At 49.4% G+C, this 13,625-nt stretch overlaps 1 protein-coding gene across 1 annotated transcript in view; it reads right to left on the reverse strand.

Moving 5' to 3' along the window:
- The window catches only part of KNTC1 (kinetochore associated 1), a 926,084-nt gene that overhangs the window by 691,725 nt on the left and 220,734 nt on the right, over positions 1-13,625 (reverse strand). Inside the window, exons 25-28 of the mRNA XM_086942947.1 lie at positions 10,210-10,329; positions 9,213-9,356; positions 8,591-8,689; positions 7,881-7,984 (exon numbers count right to left, since the gene is read on the reverse strand). Coding sequence (XP_086799073.1) covers positions 7,881-7,984; positions 8,591-8,689; positions 9,213-9,356; positions 10,210-10,329 — 467 coding nt within the window. The remainder of the gene's footprint in view (positions 1-7,880; positions 7,985-8,590; positions 8,690-9,212; positions 9,357-10,209; positions 10,330-13,625) is intronic.

The raw sequence follows: 13,625 nt of genomic DNA on the forward strand, positions 1-13,625 counted from the left end.
CATTTTCTGCTGCACTCACTGTTGACTATTTCATAACAGCTAGTTATGCCTCCATAAATCACTATTCTCTTTTGGATTCTCAGAGGCTTCGATCCTCCGACCCCCCAGAATTGGTCAAGAAATGTAAGCTAAGAGTCAAATCTGTTTCCCTCTTGAGAAAGCCCGCTTTTATTTTCCATTGTGGTATAGACAAACTGATCCCATAACATTTTCCGGCCCTCCCCCCAGCTCACAGAACCATTTAGTGCTCCTCCGACCTGTGCCATGTTGCTGGTTTTAGAAGCATGCTATAATGACTCCAATTCTGAAAGAAGCTTCTGCAGACCCGAATATTCCTAGCAATTACTGTTACCATTAAAGTTTTAGACCTTGTTGCCACCTTCAATACCATCTCATGCACCATGCTGATTCAATTGTATGAACCTGACATTCAAGGTACAGCCTAGCCCTAAGTTGGTTTCTGTCCTACTTACAGGCTAGAACACAAGCAGGTAAGATACCTTCTTGCTAATCTTCCAATAGACAGGTTAGGCAAGGGGTTCCTCAGGGCCCCTCTCTAATACACACTTCAACATTTATGTTGCCCCCCCCCCTTGGCCCACCTGATTAATTAATTTGGTTTATCCTCTGCAGAAAACACGAGGCTCATTATACCACTGGATGTCTTGCTTAGCCACACCAAAGAACAGTTCAAAACAGATGCACTGAAGTGGCCTTTTGGAACAATAAAATGGCACTGAAATAGAACTCCAAAGTATGGTTGCATAGCTGGTGGGCTGCTTAGCTGGAACACTCAGCCCTCCAAAATTTCCAGAAGCCAGTGTCAAAGCCTGGGATCTGTTTGGTAAAGTCCCTTATCCTGGACTTGCAGTTCAATAAGTTAACTTCATTCTGCTTTCTTTTCTTTCGGTTAGCAAACTTGTAGACCTAGCCACAGTCATGTTGAGAGTGGACTATTGTAATGGCCTGTAACTAGGTCTTAGTAAGAAACCAATTCATAGCCTTCAGTTAATTTAGCACTGGGCCATACATAAAATGTTTAGCCTGGACAAACGTGCAACCATCCCCTCTTTTAGATGCCAACTACATTGGAACTCTATCAAGCAATCAGTTATGTTTAAATCCCTTTGCCTTGTATATTTGAGAATATCACTGAGCACCTCCCTTCAAAGCCAGGCAGTGCCACTCTTCCATGGAACTATTGATGCCTATTCTGAGTTCACTTGAAACTGCAACTGGTGGGACTTTCAATCTGATAAATTGCAAAGGATCTGTTTTAATCTCCGACAGTGTGATCAACTATCAAAGACCAGGATACATATCAGACAAAAGCACAAGTTACTACTTGTGTAACGATATATCTGTAAGAGACATTAGTTAGTGATAGATTCCTTACCGTAGAATATCCCCAGGCGTCAGACTGGATCCGGAAAGTTTTGCGTAGCAGTACCCTTGCGCGTCGGTAGGCGTCGTCTGCGGCTCCGCGTCCGTCGTCGGCGTCGTGGGCGCCGTAATGACGTCGGAGTACTTAGACGCCGCCTCCGCGTGCTGACGTCAGTTCTTAGTCACAGCTTTTCCGCGCCAGAAGCGCAGAGCCATGACCGAAACCGACACTGGTGCCAAGAAACTAGGGCCCTGAAAGGGGATGACCTTAACCCTAGATATCGGTTCGCAGAACGGGGAGGATGGGTGGGTCGGTAAGGAATCTATCACTAACTAATGTCTCTTACAGATATATCGTTACACAAGTAGTAACTTGTGCATCTGAAAGAGACACGTTAGTGATAGATTCCTTACCTTAGAATAGATACCCCAGCAATACCATCCCCGTGGTGGTGGGTCTGCTAACCAATATTCACACCAGAAAGTCCCGTAGAACGGAACGGCCGAAGTAGCCGTCCCTCCGGACTTGACTGTCCAGGCAGTAGTGTCTTTGCAAACGTGTGCAACGAGGCGCACGTAGCTGCCTGGCAAATGTCCTGCAAGGGCACACCTCGGCCCAAGGCAGTTGTAGTGGCCGTAGCTCGAGTGGAATGAGCCCTCAGCCCAACAGGGGGTTCCTTCTTAGCTAAGGAGTAACATGCCTGGATGCACATGATAATCCATCGAGAAATGGTCCTCTTGTGCACCGCTTTCCCTTTCTTAGCGCCCGCGTACCCAACAAAGAGTTGATCATCCACCCGGAACTGGCGTGTGCGATCCAGATAGAACGAGAGCGCACGTTTTGGGTCCAGACGGTGGAGCCTCTCCTCCTCTCTCGAGGGGTGCGGAGGCGGAAAGAAGGTGGGCAATGTGATGGACTGCCCAATGTGGAAGGCCGTGACCACCTTAGGCAAGAAGGAGGGCCTAGTCCTCAAAACAACCTTGTCCGGATGGACTGAAAGGAAAGGAGGCTTACAAGAGAGGGCCTGGAGCTCACTCACTCACCTGGCAGAGGTGATGGCTACCAGGAAGGCAGTCTTCAAAGAAAGAAGGCGAAGTGGACAGTTGTGAAGTGGCTCAAAGGGAGCGCACATCAGGAATGTTAGAACCAGGTTCAAGTCCCACTGAGGCATCACGAAGGGAACAGGAGGAAAAGTATGAGTGATGCCCTTCAGGAATCGATTAACGATAGGGGACTTGAACAAAGAAGGTTGGTCAGGCAGCCTCAGAAAGGCTGAAAGAGCCGAAAGATAGCCCTTGACAGTGCCCAAAGCAGAGCCCTGCTGGGCAAGAGAAAGAAGGAAGAGAAGGACCTCAGAGAGAGGGGCATTGAGGGGATCCACAGCCTTTGCTGTGCACCATGCCACAAATCTGTTCCACCTGCAGGCGTATACCGTCTTTGTGGAGGGACGCCTGGCTGCCAGAATGATGTTGCACACTTCAGGAGGCAAGTCAAATGGCCTCAACTGTCACCGCTCAATCTCCATGCATGGAGGTGGAGACTGGACAGGTTCGGGTGGAGGACTGTCCCCTGTTGCTGCGACAGAAGGTCCTCCTGAAGAGGCAGACGAACCGGGGGATCGACTGACATACTGAGTAGCTCGGGATACCAGTACCTTCGTGCCCAGTCCGGAGCCACAAGGATGACTTGGGCCCGGTCGTGCTTGATCTTCTTCAGCACTCTGGGCAGAAGAGGTACAGGCGGAAAGGCGTACAACAGACCGCAGCTCCACTCGCGACGAAAAGCGTCTCCGAGCGAGCGCCGCCTTGGAAATTCCAACGCGCAGAACTGATGACATTGCGCGCTCTCTTCGGTGGCGAATAGATCTAACCAAGGCTCTCCCCATCGCAGAAAGAGGCCTTGCGCCACGTCCGAGTGCAGACGCCATTCGTGATCCATCGAGCACCGACGGCTGAGTTCGTCCGCCCTGGCATTCAGAGAACCTGCCAGGTGTTGAACCACCAGAGTCACGCCCTGATGTTCCAGCCATTGCCAGAGGCGCAGAGCCTCCTGGCATAGGGTCCACGACCCCACCCCGCCCTGTTTGTTGCAGTACCACATGGCGGTGGTGTTGTCCGTGAACACCTGCACTGCACTCCCTCGGACAGACGGGAGGAATGCTTTCAGTGCCAGACGAATCGCCCGTAGCTCCAACAGATTGATATGGAGCCGGGACTCCGCCGGAGACCAGAGTCCTCTGATCTCCGCCTCTCCCAAGTGGCCTCCCCCAGCCCTGGAGGGACGCGTCCGTCACAACTACGTGCTCCGGTTGGGGAAGGGAGAGGGATCTGCCGTTGACCCAATCGCGGTCCGTGAGCCACCACTGCAGCTGTCTCGCAGTGCCCTCCGAGATCAGGACATGGTCGGACAGGTTGCCCCGGTGCTGGGCCCACTGAAACTTCAGGTCCCACTGCAGAGCCCGCATCCGCCACCGTGCGTGATGCACCAGAAGGATGCAGGAGGCCATCAGCCCCAGAAGCCGCAGCGTCAACCTGACCGAAACCCGGGATAACGGCCTGAAGATCGGAATCAGGGCCTGTATATCCCGGACTCGCTGTTCGGGCGGGTAAGCCCGAAACTGCGCCGAGTCGAGAACCGCTCCGATGAAAAGGAGCTTCTGAGAGGGGCACAGGTGTGACTTCGGCACATTGATGGAAAATCCCAGCCGGTGCAGGAGATCCGCCGTAGTCTGGAGGTGGTTGACGACTGCCTGGGGCGAGCCCGCCTTCAACAACCAGTCGTCTAGGTAGGGGAAGACTGAAACCCCTAACCTGCGCAGGTGAGCTGCGACCACCGCCATCACCTTCGTGAACACCCGTGGGGCGCTGGTAAGGCCGAAGGGGAGCACGGTAAACTGAAAGTGCTCGAGGCCTACCGTGAACCGCAGGTAACGCCGGTGGGCCGGCAGGACGGGGATGTGGAAATACGCATCCTGCAAGTCCAACGCTACCATCCAGTCTCCTGGGTCTAGGGCAGCCAAGACCTGAGCCAGTGTCAGCATTTTGAACTTCTCCTTCCGGAGGAAACCGTTGACGTTCCTCAGATCCAAGATAGGGCGTAGGCCCCCTTTGCCCTTCTTGGGTACCAGGAAGTTGTGGGAGTAGCAACCACGTCCTACTTCTGGCCCAGGAACGAACTCGATGGCCCCCTTGGCCAAGAGGGCCGAAACTTCCTCCTGCAGGAGCCGCAAGTGATCCCCGGATACGCGGTGGTGTTGCGGTGGCATGGCTTGAGGGGTCGTCTCGAAGGGGAGGGAGTAGCCCCTTCGGACGATCTGCAGCACCCACCTGTCCGAAGTGACTGTGCGCCAGTGAGAGTGGCGATGGCGAACCCTGCCTCCCACTGGCGTCACATGGGCCGGAAAACACGGACTAGGAGGGTTTAGAGGCGGATGCTGCGGGGGCAGGTGTGGACTGGCTCCGCCTGTTTCCCCGACCACCTCCACGGCGGTTTCCATGGCCGCCGCCGCGCTGGACGACAGTTTGCGGCAATTGGCTGGCGGCACGTGTGGGGGCGCCCCTTCCTTGGCCACGAAAGGGGCGAAAGGCACCCATTTGCTGGCGCGGGGCCGAGAGGCCCAAGGACTTGGCCGTAGCCCTGGAGTCCTTAAAGCGCTCAAGCGCGTGATCTGCCTTGTTGCCAAAGAGGCGACGGCCATCGAACGGCATGTCCATGAGTGTATTCTGGACGTCTGCCGAGAAGTTGGCGGATCTCAGCCAGGCGTGGCGTCGTATCGCCACCGTCGTAGCCATCGCTCTGCCCAGCGAGTCAGTAGTATCCAGTCCGCACCTGATATTATACTTCACTGCGTCCCGGCCCTCCAATAGGGCTTGGCCGAGTTTGGCCCGTACCTCCAACGGACACTCTGGCAGCCCTTCCGCCACCGTTTCCCACAGAGAGTGGGTGTAACGGCCCAAGAGGCATGCGGTGTTGGAAGACCGCAGTCCCAAGCTGAGGGACGAGAACACCTTTTTGCCATAGGCCTCGTACCTCTTGGATTCCCGATCGGGGGGAGCCGTCGGGAAGGCGGTCTGGGAGTTAGAGGCCTGGATAACCAGACTCTCGAGGGTGGGGTGGGTGGACAGGAAACATGGGTCGCCCGGGGCCGGGCGGTGGCGTCTGGCCACGTTCCTATCCACAGGCGAACCTGTGGCGGGCCTGGACCAAGTGCCCAAAAGAACGTCCGTCAAGGCCTCATTAAACGGCAGCAGAGGCTCCACGGAGCATGACTGCGGCTTAAGGACCTCAGTGAGGAGGTTAGTCCTCACGGCCGCGGCGGGGAGCTCAAGGCCCAAGGCCTTAGCAGCCCTCATCAACACCACACTATATGTAGCGCCCTCCTCCGATGCCACGGTCGGAGGAGAGACGAACCCAGTGTCTGGAGAGGTGTCCAGGCCACTGGCCTCCCCAAGGTCTCCTGTCCAGTCCATGTTAGACTGACATTCCCTTGTCAGAGGGTCCTCAGACCCCTCCCAATTCTCCTCGTCCCCCATCTCCTGACATTCAGGGTCATAAGTTAATGGGTTGGGTTCATAGAATTGAAATTCTCCGAACGGCGTCGAAAGCGGCGCCGACCGGCGCCGTTCCGACGTCGGAACCCAGTGAGAGGAGGCATCGGGGGCGGCGCCGTCCGAGGACGACGCCGGAGGGGACACCACACGGACCGACGCCGGGGGGGTCGTAAGGTCCACCGGTGACGATCCAACGCCCGACGAGGGCCTAGCCGCGTCCTGCGGCGCCGGGCCCGAAGGCACCGACGACGCGGGGGCCGCTGCGCCCTGCGGCGCCGAGCCCGAGGGCACCGGCGGCGTCGGGATCGTGGGGCCCTGCGGCGCCGGGCCCGAAGGCGTCGGCGGCGTCGAGGCCGAAGCACCCGACGGCGTCGGGGTCGCAGCCCCCGACTCACTAGGACCCCCAGACGGGTTCACTGGGCCCGAAGGCGCCGCGGAACCCGTCGGAGAAGAAAGGGACCTCATGGCCATGAGGAAGCGCTCGATCTCCTCCGGCGTCTCGTTCAGCCCAGGGACCGGGGGGTATGGGGCCGAACGCGGCGCCCGCGACTCACGAGGAGCCGCGTGGGCGGTGTCACCCGAACCCCCGGCCGCATCGCGCGAGCGTTGGGGGGGAGTCGGAAGAGCGATGATGTCTCTTCGACTTCTTATGCTTCTTACCTGACGACTTAGACCCGGAGGAGTGGCGCCGACTCCCGGAGCTGTGACGGCTCCGTCCCCGCGACCTGTCCCTCGACCTCCCGTGGGACCGGGACCGGGACCTCACACGGCGCGGGGCCGACTGGCGGATCTCGAGTCGCCTGCGGGACCGCTCCTGCCTGGCCTTCCTCGAGAGGGCCCGACAGTCGGAGCAGGCCTCGTCGTCATGGTCGACGCCCAAACACATCAGGCACAAGCGGTGGGGATCCGTAAGCGACATGGTACGGTCGCACTCGTCGCAATGCTTGAAGCCGGGCATCCCTAACGGCACCGTCGGAGTCGTAAAGACTTCGAGATGGATCAAAAAGATCAAAAAGGTTAGTCAAAAAGTGACTAGGGAACTGCTCTTTCCAGATCTGCGCTGGCTGGCGCGGAAAAAAGAAGAACTGACGTCAGCACGCGGAGGCGGCGTCTAAGTACTCCGACGACGTCATTACGGCGCCCACGACGCCGACGACGGACGCGGAGCCGCAGACGACGCCTACCGACGCGCAAGGGTACTGCTACGCAAAACTTTCCGGATCCAGTCTGACGCCTGGGGATATTCTAAGGTAAGGAATCTATCACTAACGTGTCTCTTTCAGATATTACGGCACCATGCTTGTTGGATGCCACAACAATGGAAAATTAGGGACTACACATCAAAACAGTGAACTCTCACTATGATCTTATGGCAGTAAAATAAAATAGCTAGATTAAAGAACATAATATGCAGATAAACTTAAGACTTGGAGAGGTTGCAGAAATAAAGATGGATATATGCATTTGCTTTGCATATATTCTTTCTTCTGTGTATAATGTTCTCCTTTGGGTGGAGTTTGAGGTACTTAAGTCATTGTATATGGTTGACAAACACTCAAGGGAGAAAATAAACAATTATGAGGCAGGGTTTTCAAGCATTATTCAGAATCATTGGTCAAATGAGGTCAGTTAAAATGAGTTTAGAAACATCTCATTTTGGGATGCATTTTCCAATTGTTGGAGTAAAAGGCGTCACTGTGGGACCACTGCTTTTTGTAAATGTGGCACAAAAGCACTTTGATCAAATGACCTAATCTGAAAGCAGAAGGTTCAATGCAAGGGAGGAGTTACACATATGTCAATCCTTAGGCACTTAAATTTGATTTACGGCACAAATGGTGTAACATGCTGTGCGGCTTACACATCACCCACAGAGTAGGTTTATGGTAACTGTTACGATACATTACATTTCCAAAATGACAAACTATACCAGCATTATGCCTTACTTTGGATGGTTCATCTCCAAATGCTGCTTCACCAGCTGTTCCACGGTCTCGCTCCAGGGCATTGCTGCACCATACATTATCTGCAGCACTGCATCCAAAATCAGCTGGATGGAGAGGAACAGGGGTAATGTTACAAAAATTAGTACGTTGCACTCTGTCTTATAAAACAAATGTTTTCACTCAGCGACTATAACCACAAATTGTTAAAGTAGAAACATCTGTACATTACAGTTGCCTCATAACAGACAAGATACACTTATTCGTATGATTTTAAAACATAAAGAGCTGACTAATGTAGGACTGGCAAAATAATTGGTATTTTTGCTTACTGTTTTGCCAAGCTTAATGCACCCATCATTGTGAATGTCCCTTTAACTAAAATGGCTGCATTTCTCTTCTTTGCTGGGCTAGGCAATGTCCAATAGGAGGTCCTTAGTGCCCACCATACTCCTGATCGCTTCACCCTTCCTTTTCCTTTTTCTTTCCACTGCCCTCCCCTTTTTACCAATCATATTCAGATATTTTTTTCTTTAAATTAACCATTGTGGTCTTGGTTATTGCCCTTTATTACCTTTTTTAAATGTTTTATTTCTAGTGTTATGTGCTTTCTATAACAACCCCAAAAACGCTACATTCCCCTCCATCATCGCCAACCAGACATTTCTTAACCATTTGGCAGTTAAGATAATATCCTAAATAAATATACTCACATCTGTATCAGACATGCAGCCCAGGACAGCCAATGCTTTTGCCTCCCAAGCAGTTTCAAACAGCGAGGCAGATCGAGATCTGCAGCGTTCCAGCAAATCCTGCAAAATTGGAAAACAACACATGTTTTCTTTGACAAGTTTCCTAATTTTCGGAAGAATACAAAACTGTAGTATTGAGCAATGGGATATGCACAGAATGAACTCAGTTATAATGATGTACATATTTCATGAATATTCCAAGAGTTACTAAATTTAAAACATTTAAGAGAAGTAAAACATTAGTGGTTTAACACAGAAGCGATATGTAACATACACATTTTTCTTCAAGTTAAAAGTCGCAAAGATGAGACCAAAACATTGGATTACAATCCGTGCCACCAGAGATATAAGCCCCACACGCATGTCTTGGGCTTTCATTTACAACTGTTTATTGTACTGGTTATTAATAATGGAGCTAAGTAGACTAGGCACCCAGATTTAAACTGCTTACAAAAAGAGCATCGAGTCCGACGCAAACCTAAAAAGTTACCAATTTTTCTTTCTGCACCTTTAGACCCAACCAAACTAGGCAGATTACATTTAATGAAATAAAAAAAATATTATTTTCAAACACGCATATTACCTTTATGTAGTGAAGAAGCAGTTCTTCCTCTTGCAGGTTGTAGTGGTGCATGTATGGTCTAATGACTTTCTCCAAAGTTGAAGGAATAAGTTGCGGAGCTAAAACTTTATCCAGCATCCGAAACACAATTGTAGTTGTGGTTTCCTAGGGAAAGGAGTACACATATTATTTAAGATTGACAAGCCAGAGATAGGCACACTGCAGCAGATATCAAATAAATTAGCACATTCATTCATCAATCACTTAAATGCACAAAGACAGACCTATCATCATCAATAATTTCAATTCCAATGTTTAAATTATACTTCTAAGACACTGCATATTAACGATTGAAAGGTACACAAAAAGTAAGATTGCAGTTTTAAATACAGACATCAAAGGTATTGTTATTAAAACTAAAGAAAACCTTTCTTTGAATAAGTTTCAATTTTAGTTGAACATAAATTACAATGTAGTACGATCAAACATCTTGTGAAGTGCATTCTGGATGGGTTTATTTTGAAGAATTTGATTGTTTTCCCTGGAGTTTTCCAATTTCAGAACTTTCCAAGTATGAATCAAAATTACGTTCCAAGTTATATTCAATGAAAAAGAAATCTCACTGTTAATTTTTGGTTGAGGTCTTCATAATTAAGCTTTGCTCCTTAAGAAAGACCAACAGAACTGTAGGTGCAAGAAGTTAGCATAGCTTTAGTAGAAAAGACTTCTGAGACTGCTCAAAATATTTTCAGGCTAACATGTAACAACCATGATCGGATCAAGAAACAGTTTGGGGACAACATATAATTAAAAAAGATGCATACAACCCTCATAAAACGTAAAATAAACGGTGCAAAGCAATCTGAAAACTGTTTTACCTATCCTAAGTAAAATCATGGTTAAGCTCACTGACAAATGACACCAGTTTTCACCAAACTTCCCTGACAACAAGCTTGATTACAGATAGAAACTCAACTACCAAACTTAAGATGCAATCTACTTCATGTTTACATTTTACCTTTTCAAAGTCATAAAGAGTTAATTTGCAGTTGTACTTTCTATGTAGGTCCACCAAATCTTGCAAATTATTAACCAGTTTCATTAACTTGTGAGCTTCTTCACAATCTCCATCTTCCTTCTAGAAGGGGGTAAAGGCAAAAATACAATATCTTAGAGGTAAAACTGATGTCACAGTGATATTTTAAGCTGTAAAGAGAAGCAAACATATTGGAAAAAGAAACAATATTAGAAATGAAGGCTCAATTACATAAAATGAACAGGTTAGTCAGTATCTTTTGTGCAATGTGTCAAACAGGCTGGGTAACTGCTAAACATATTATATTCCAGTGTAAAGCACCATAAATACAATTTCTTATTTCATAATATACAAACATCTGCATAAAAGAAGAAGAGAAGATCATAGAGGTTCAGATTAGGATCATCTACATTGACCAATATATAGATTATTATTACTGAAAAGGTTTGCAACTGCATCTACAAGATCAACATCTTCAAAGAGGATACTCAAGGTTTCTTGTGAACGATTAAGTAAAACTCAAAGCCCAAGGACTAGTTTAAGAAGAAATAAATGAGCGTACAATAATTGATAGGATTCCTCCTTTAAGTGATTAGTTTCACAAGGTCATGTTTAGAAAACTAAGCGTAAAAAGTCACCACACCATCATTAACCTCACCTTACTGGGCTAACAAGGACAGCTTACACTATGGAATCCACTAGAATAGTTGGCCTTACACAGTTACATGGGAAGAAAGACCGAACTAAGGTCAACAGCCCCAGCGGTACCCGGCTCCCGTGGAGGGAGGGGACTTGGACGCTCAATTGACAAAAACATTCATGGAGGATCCCTCTGCTTCCTTGAGTGATGACATCCAATTACTGTTACATTAGCTACCACAGGACCTCAGGGATGTCGACCGTAAGCAAGAAGAGGTGGGCAGCAGGGTATCTACACTTGATAATGAAAAGGCACGAGGTGAGGAGCTCAAGCATCTGCAACAAGAAGACCTGTAACACAAGAATAGCAATTAACCCTACAGGTCCATGCTGAGGACCTAGAGAACCGCTCCTGCAGAAACCACATTTGCATTCATAAAGCACTGAATGGATCAGAGGGAACTGTCAAAGTACTACAGTACTGGCCCTTATCCACCAGATACTGAACTGGATGTCAGAGAACAGAATACAGTTATACTGGGTACACAAGGGGAGCTGCTCGGTGCCATTCTTGCATGCATCCACAACTTGCAACACAAAGAAACTATTCAGAGTAAAATGAAAGATGACCACCATGGACAATTCCGGGGCCACACAATAGGATTGGTCCAGGACCTTTTCTGCCCTGACAGACTCCAGAAACGCAGTGCTTACCTTCCTGCATTTTAAAACTGAGAGCTTACTACCCCCGCCTACTCTACCTCTTCCAGTGGCTTCCTATCCCGCTCGGCAGGGGGTCTCTGTAGCGAATTAAAATCCATGATTATAAAGTTCATCTGGCAGGGACAGCGAGCGCGCCTCTTGTCGCCTTTTAACAAGGTCACGTGACAAAAGGGGCCTTGCCCTCACGGATTTTTTAATATACTACAGGGCTGCTCAACTACGGGTCATGAGTGAATGGTCACTTTGAGAGTCAGAAAAATTGTGGCTCCATATAGACAGACAGGTGAAGGATAGAACTATATGGGACTTACCCTGGAGACAAAAATCGGATAGATCCACCAAACGCCTACCTGAGTATTCCTACCTCAACAACCCTACAGGTATGGGATACAGGGACCAAAACTTTGCCACTGACCACTTTCCCACTTTCCCATTCTCCTATACACCTATTCATTTTGCGCGGCCTTTCCTCCGGCACTTCACAAAGGGCCCTTTGACCTTTGGAGACAAGGCAGCTGCATTATGATCTCGGACCTTTTTCAGGGAGACAGAATACGCCCCTTCGCAGACTACATGGCTCGCCTCCAACTCCCACAGACTGAACTCTAACACTACATACAATTGGTGCATTGGGTCCATCAACCACTCTACCGTCAGTTAGCCATGAGGGAACTACTCCCGCTAGAAAAATGTGTTCGATCCAGCACCATGGGGAAAGGGTGCGTTTCTTTTCTATATACACTCCTGCTCAATCTGACTGCTACGCTCGTAGCGTCACAGAACATTTTGGGAGGGCATGCTACCGTCACCGCCTTCGGAGAAGCAATAGGACACCATGTATAAACATAAGCGAAATTGAATCGCTCCATGTATCTGAGAGTGTCCCACTATAAAACATCATACAATTGGTATCTTCACCCACAAAAATTACATTCAATCTTTCCCGACACATCTGACCGGTGCTGGCGGGGTTACGGCCTCCTAGGGGACTTTCAACATGTATGGTGGGACTGCACGGCCATACAGGCCTTCTGGAAAGAGATTCTGTCCCAAATCAGACTCATCCTGGGGTAACCAATTGGAGACTGTAGGACTTGGCCTTTTTGGCGAAAGTTCCCTAAACTTTTTGCATTCCCCCTAGACCGTTTTCCTGACAGAGTTGCCAATTTAGATGCTTTGGGTACTTTGCCACTGCTGATCAGTGTCTAAGTACAAGTGTTCCCTGTGCAAAGTGTAATGGTAATTGGTTGGCCATGATTTGTATGTTTGCCTTACTAGTAAAGACCTTAGAGATGTGCACTGTGTGTGCCAGGGCTAGTAATGCAAAGGCGCGCAGAGAAGGGAACTCAGGCCTGCAGTGTAGGGCCTGCGCGCAGTTTGCTAAGTTAGCATGTTGTCCTGACAAGTGCAACCACTTGTCGAGCCTTACTTTCCCTTTTTCAAACGCATTGGGCACCCCTGTGATAGGTCCCGTGTAACCCCTGGGCAGGGTGTAAGAGAAAGGCAGGGCATATACTAAAATGTGTGTTAGATCCTGACAGTGAAAAACACTCCATTTCGTTTTTCACTGCTGAAAGGCCATCCTGCCCACAGGACAGAATGGGGGAGGCTGGGTGTTGTGTTTGTTAGCCTAGTTTCCTATAAGTTTAAAATGGAGAGGTGGAGTTTAGTATGTATGAACTCACAGTGTCATAACACATCTTTCTGTGAAAGTGGTTTTGTCACTGTGTGTTCAGAAACCCCTCTTTTAGAAAGTGGCTGAGGTTTGTGCTTTAAGCAGTTCTGTGGGTCTCTGCTGAATGTGGATTGACTGTCTGGATCTGAGAGGAGCTGGGAGAGATCTTGACCCAGGGAGGTGTTGAGATGGCACCAGGATGCCCTGCATCTGGAGAGTAAGGGGGGGTAGACAAGCCTAGGAGGTGAAAAAGCCTGGGCTGGTGCTATAAACCAATTGACTCATCTCCTGCTGAGTGATTAAGGATCCAGACCCCCAGTAGCAAAGGAAAAAAGGTGACACTGGGAGGGAGACAACCAGA

Source organism: Lissotriton vulgaris, chromosome 11, assembly GCF_964263255.1.
Source record: "Lissotriton vulgaris chromosome 11, aLisVul1.2, whole genome shotgun sequence".
NCBI classification, from domain to species: domain Eukaryota; kingdom Metazoa; phylum Chordata; class Amphibia; order Caudata; family Salamandridae; genus Lissotriton; species Lissotriton vulgaris.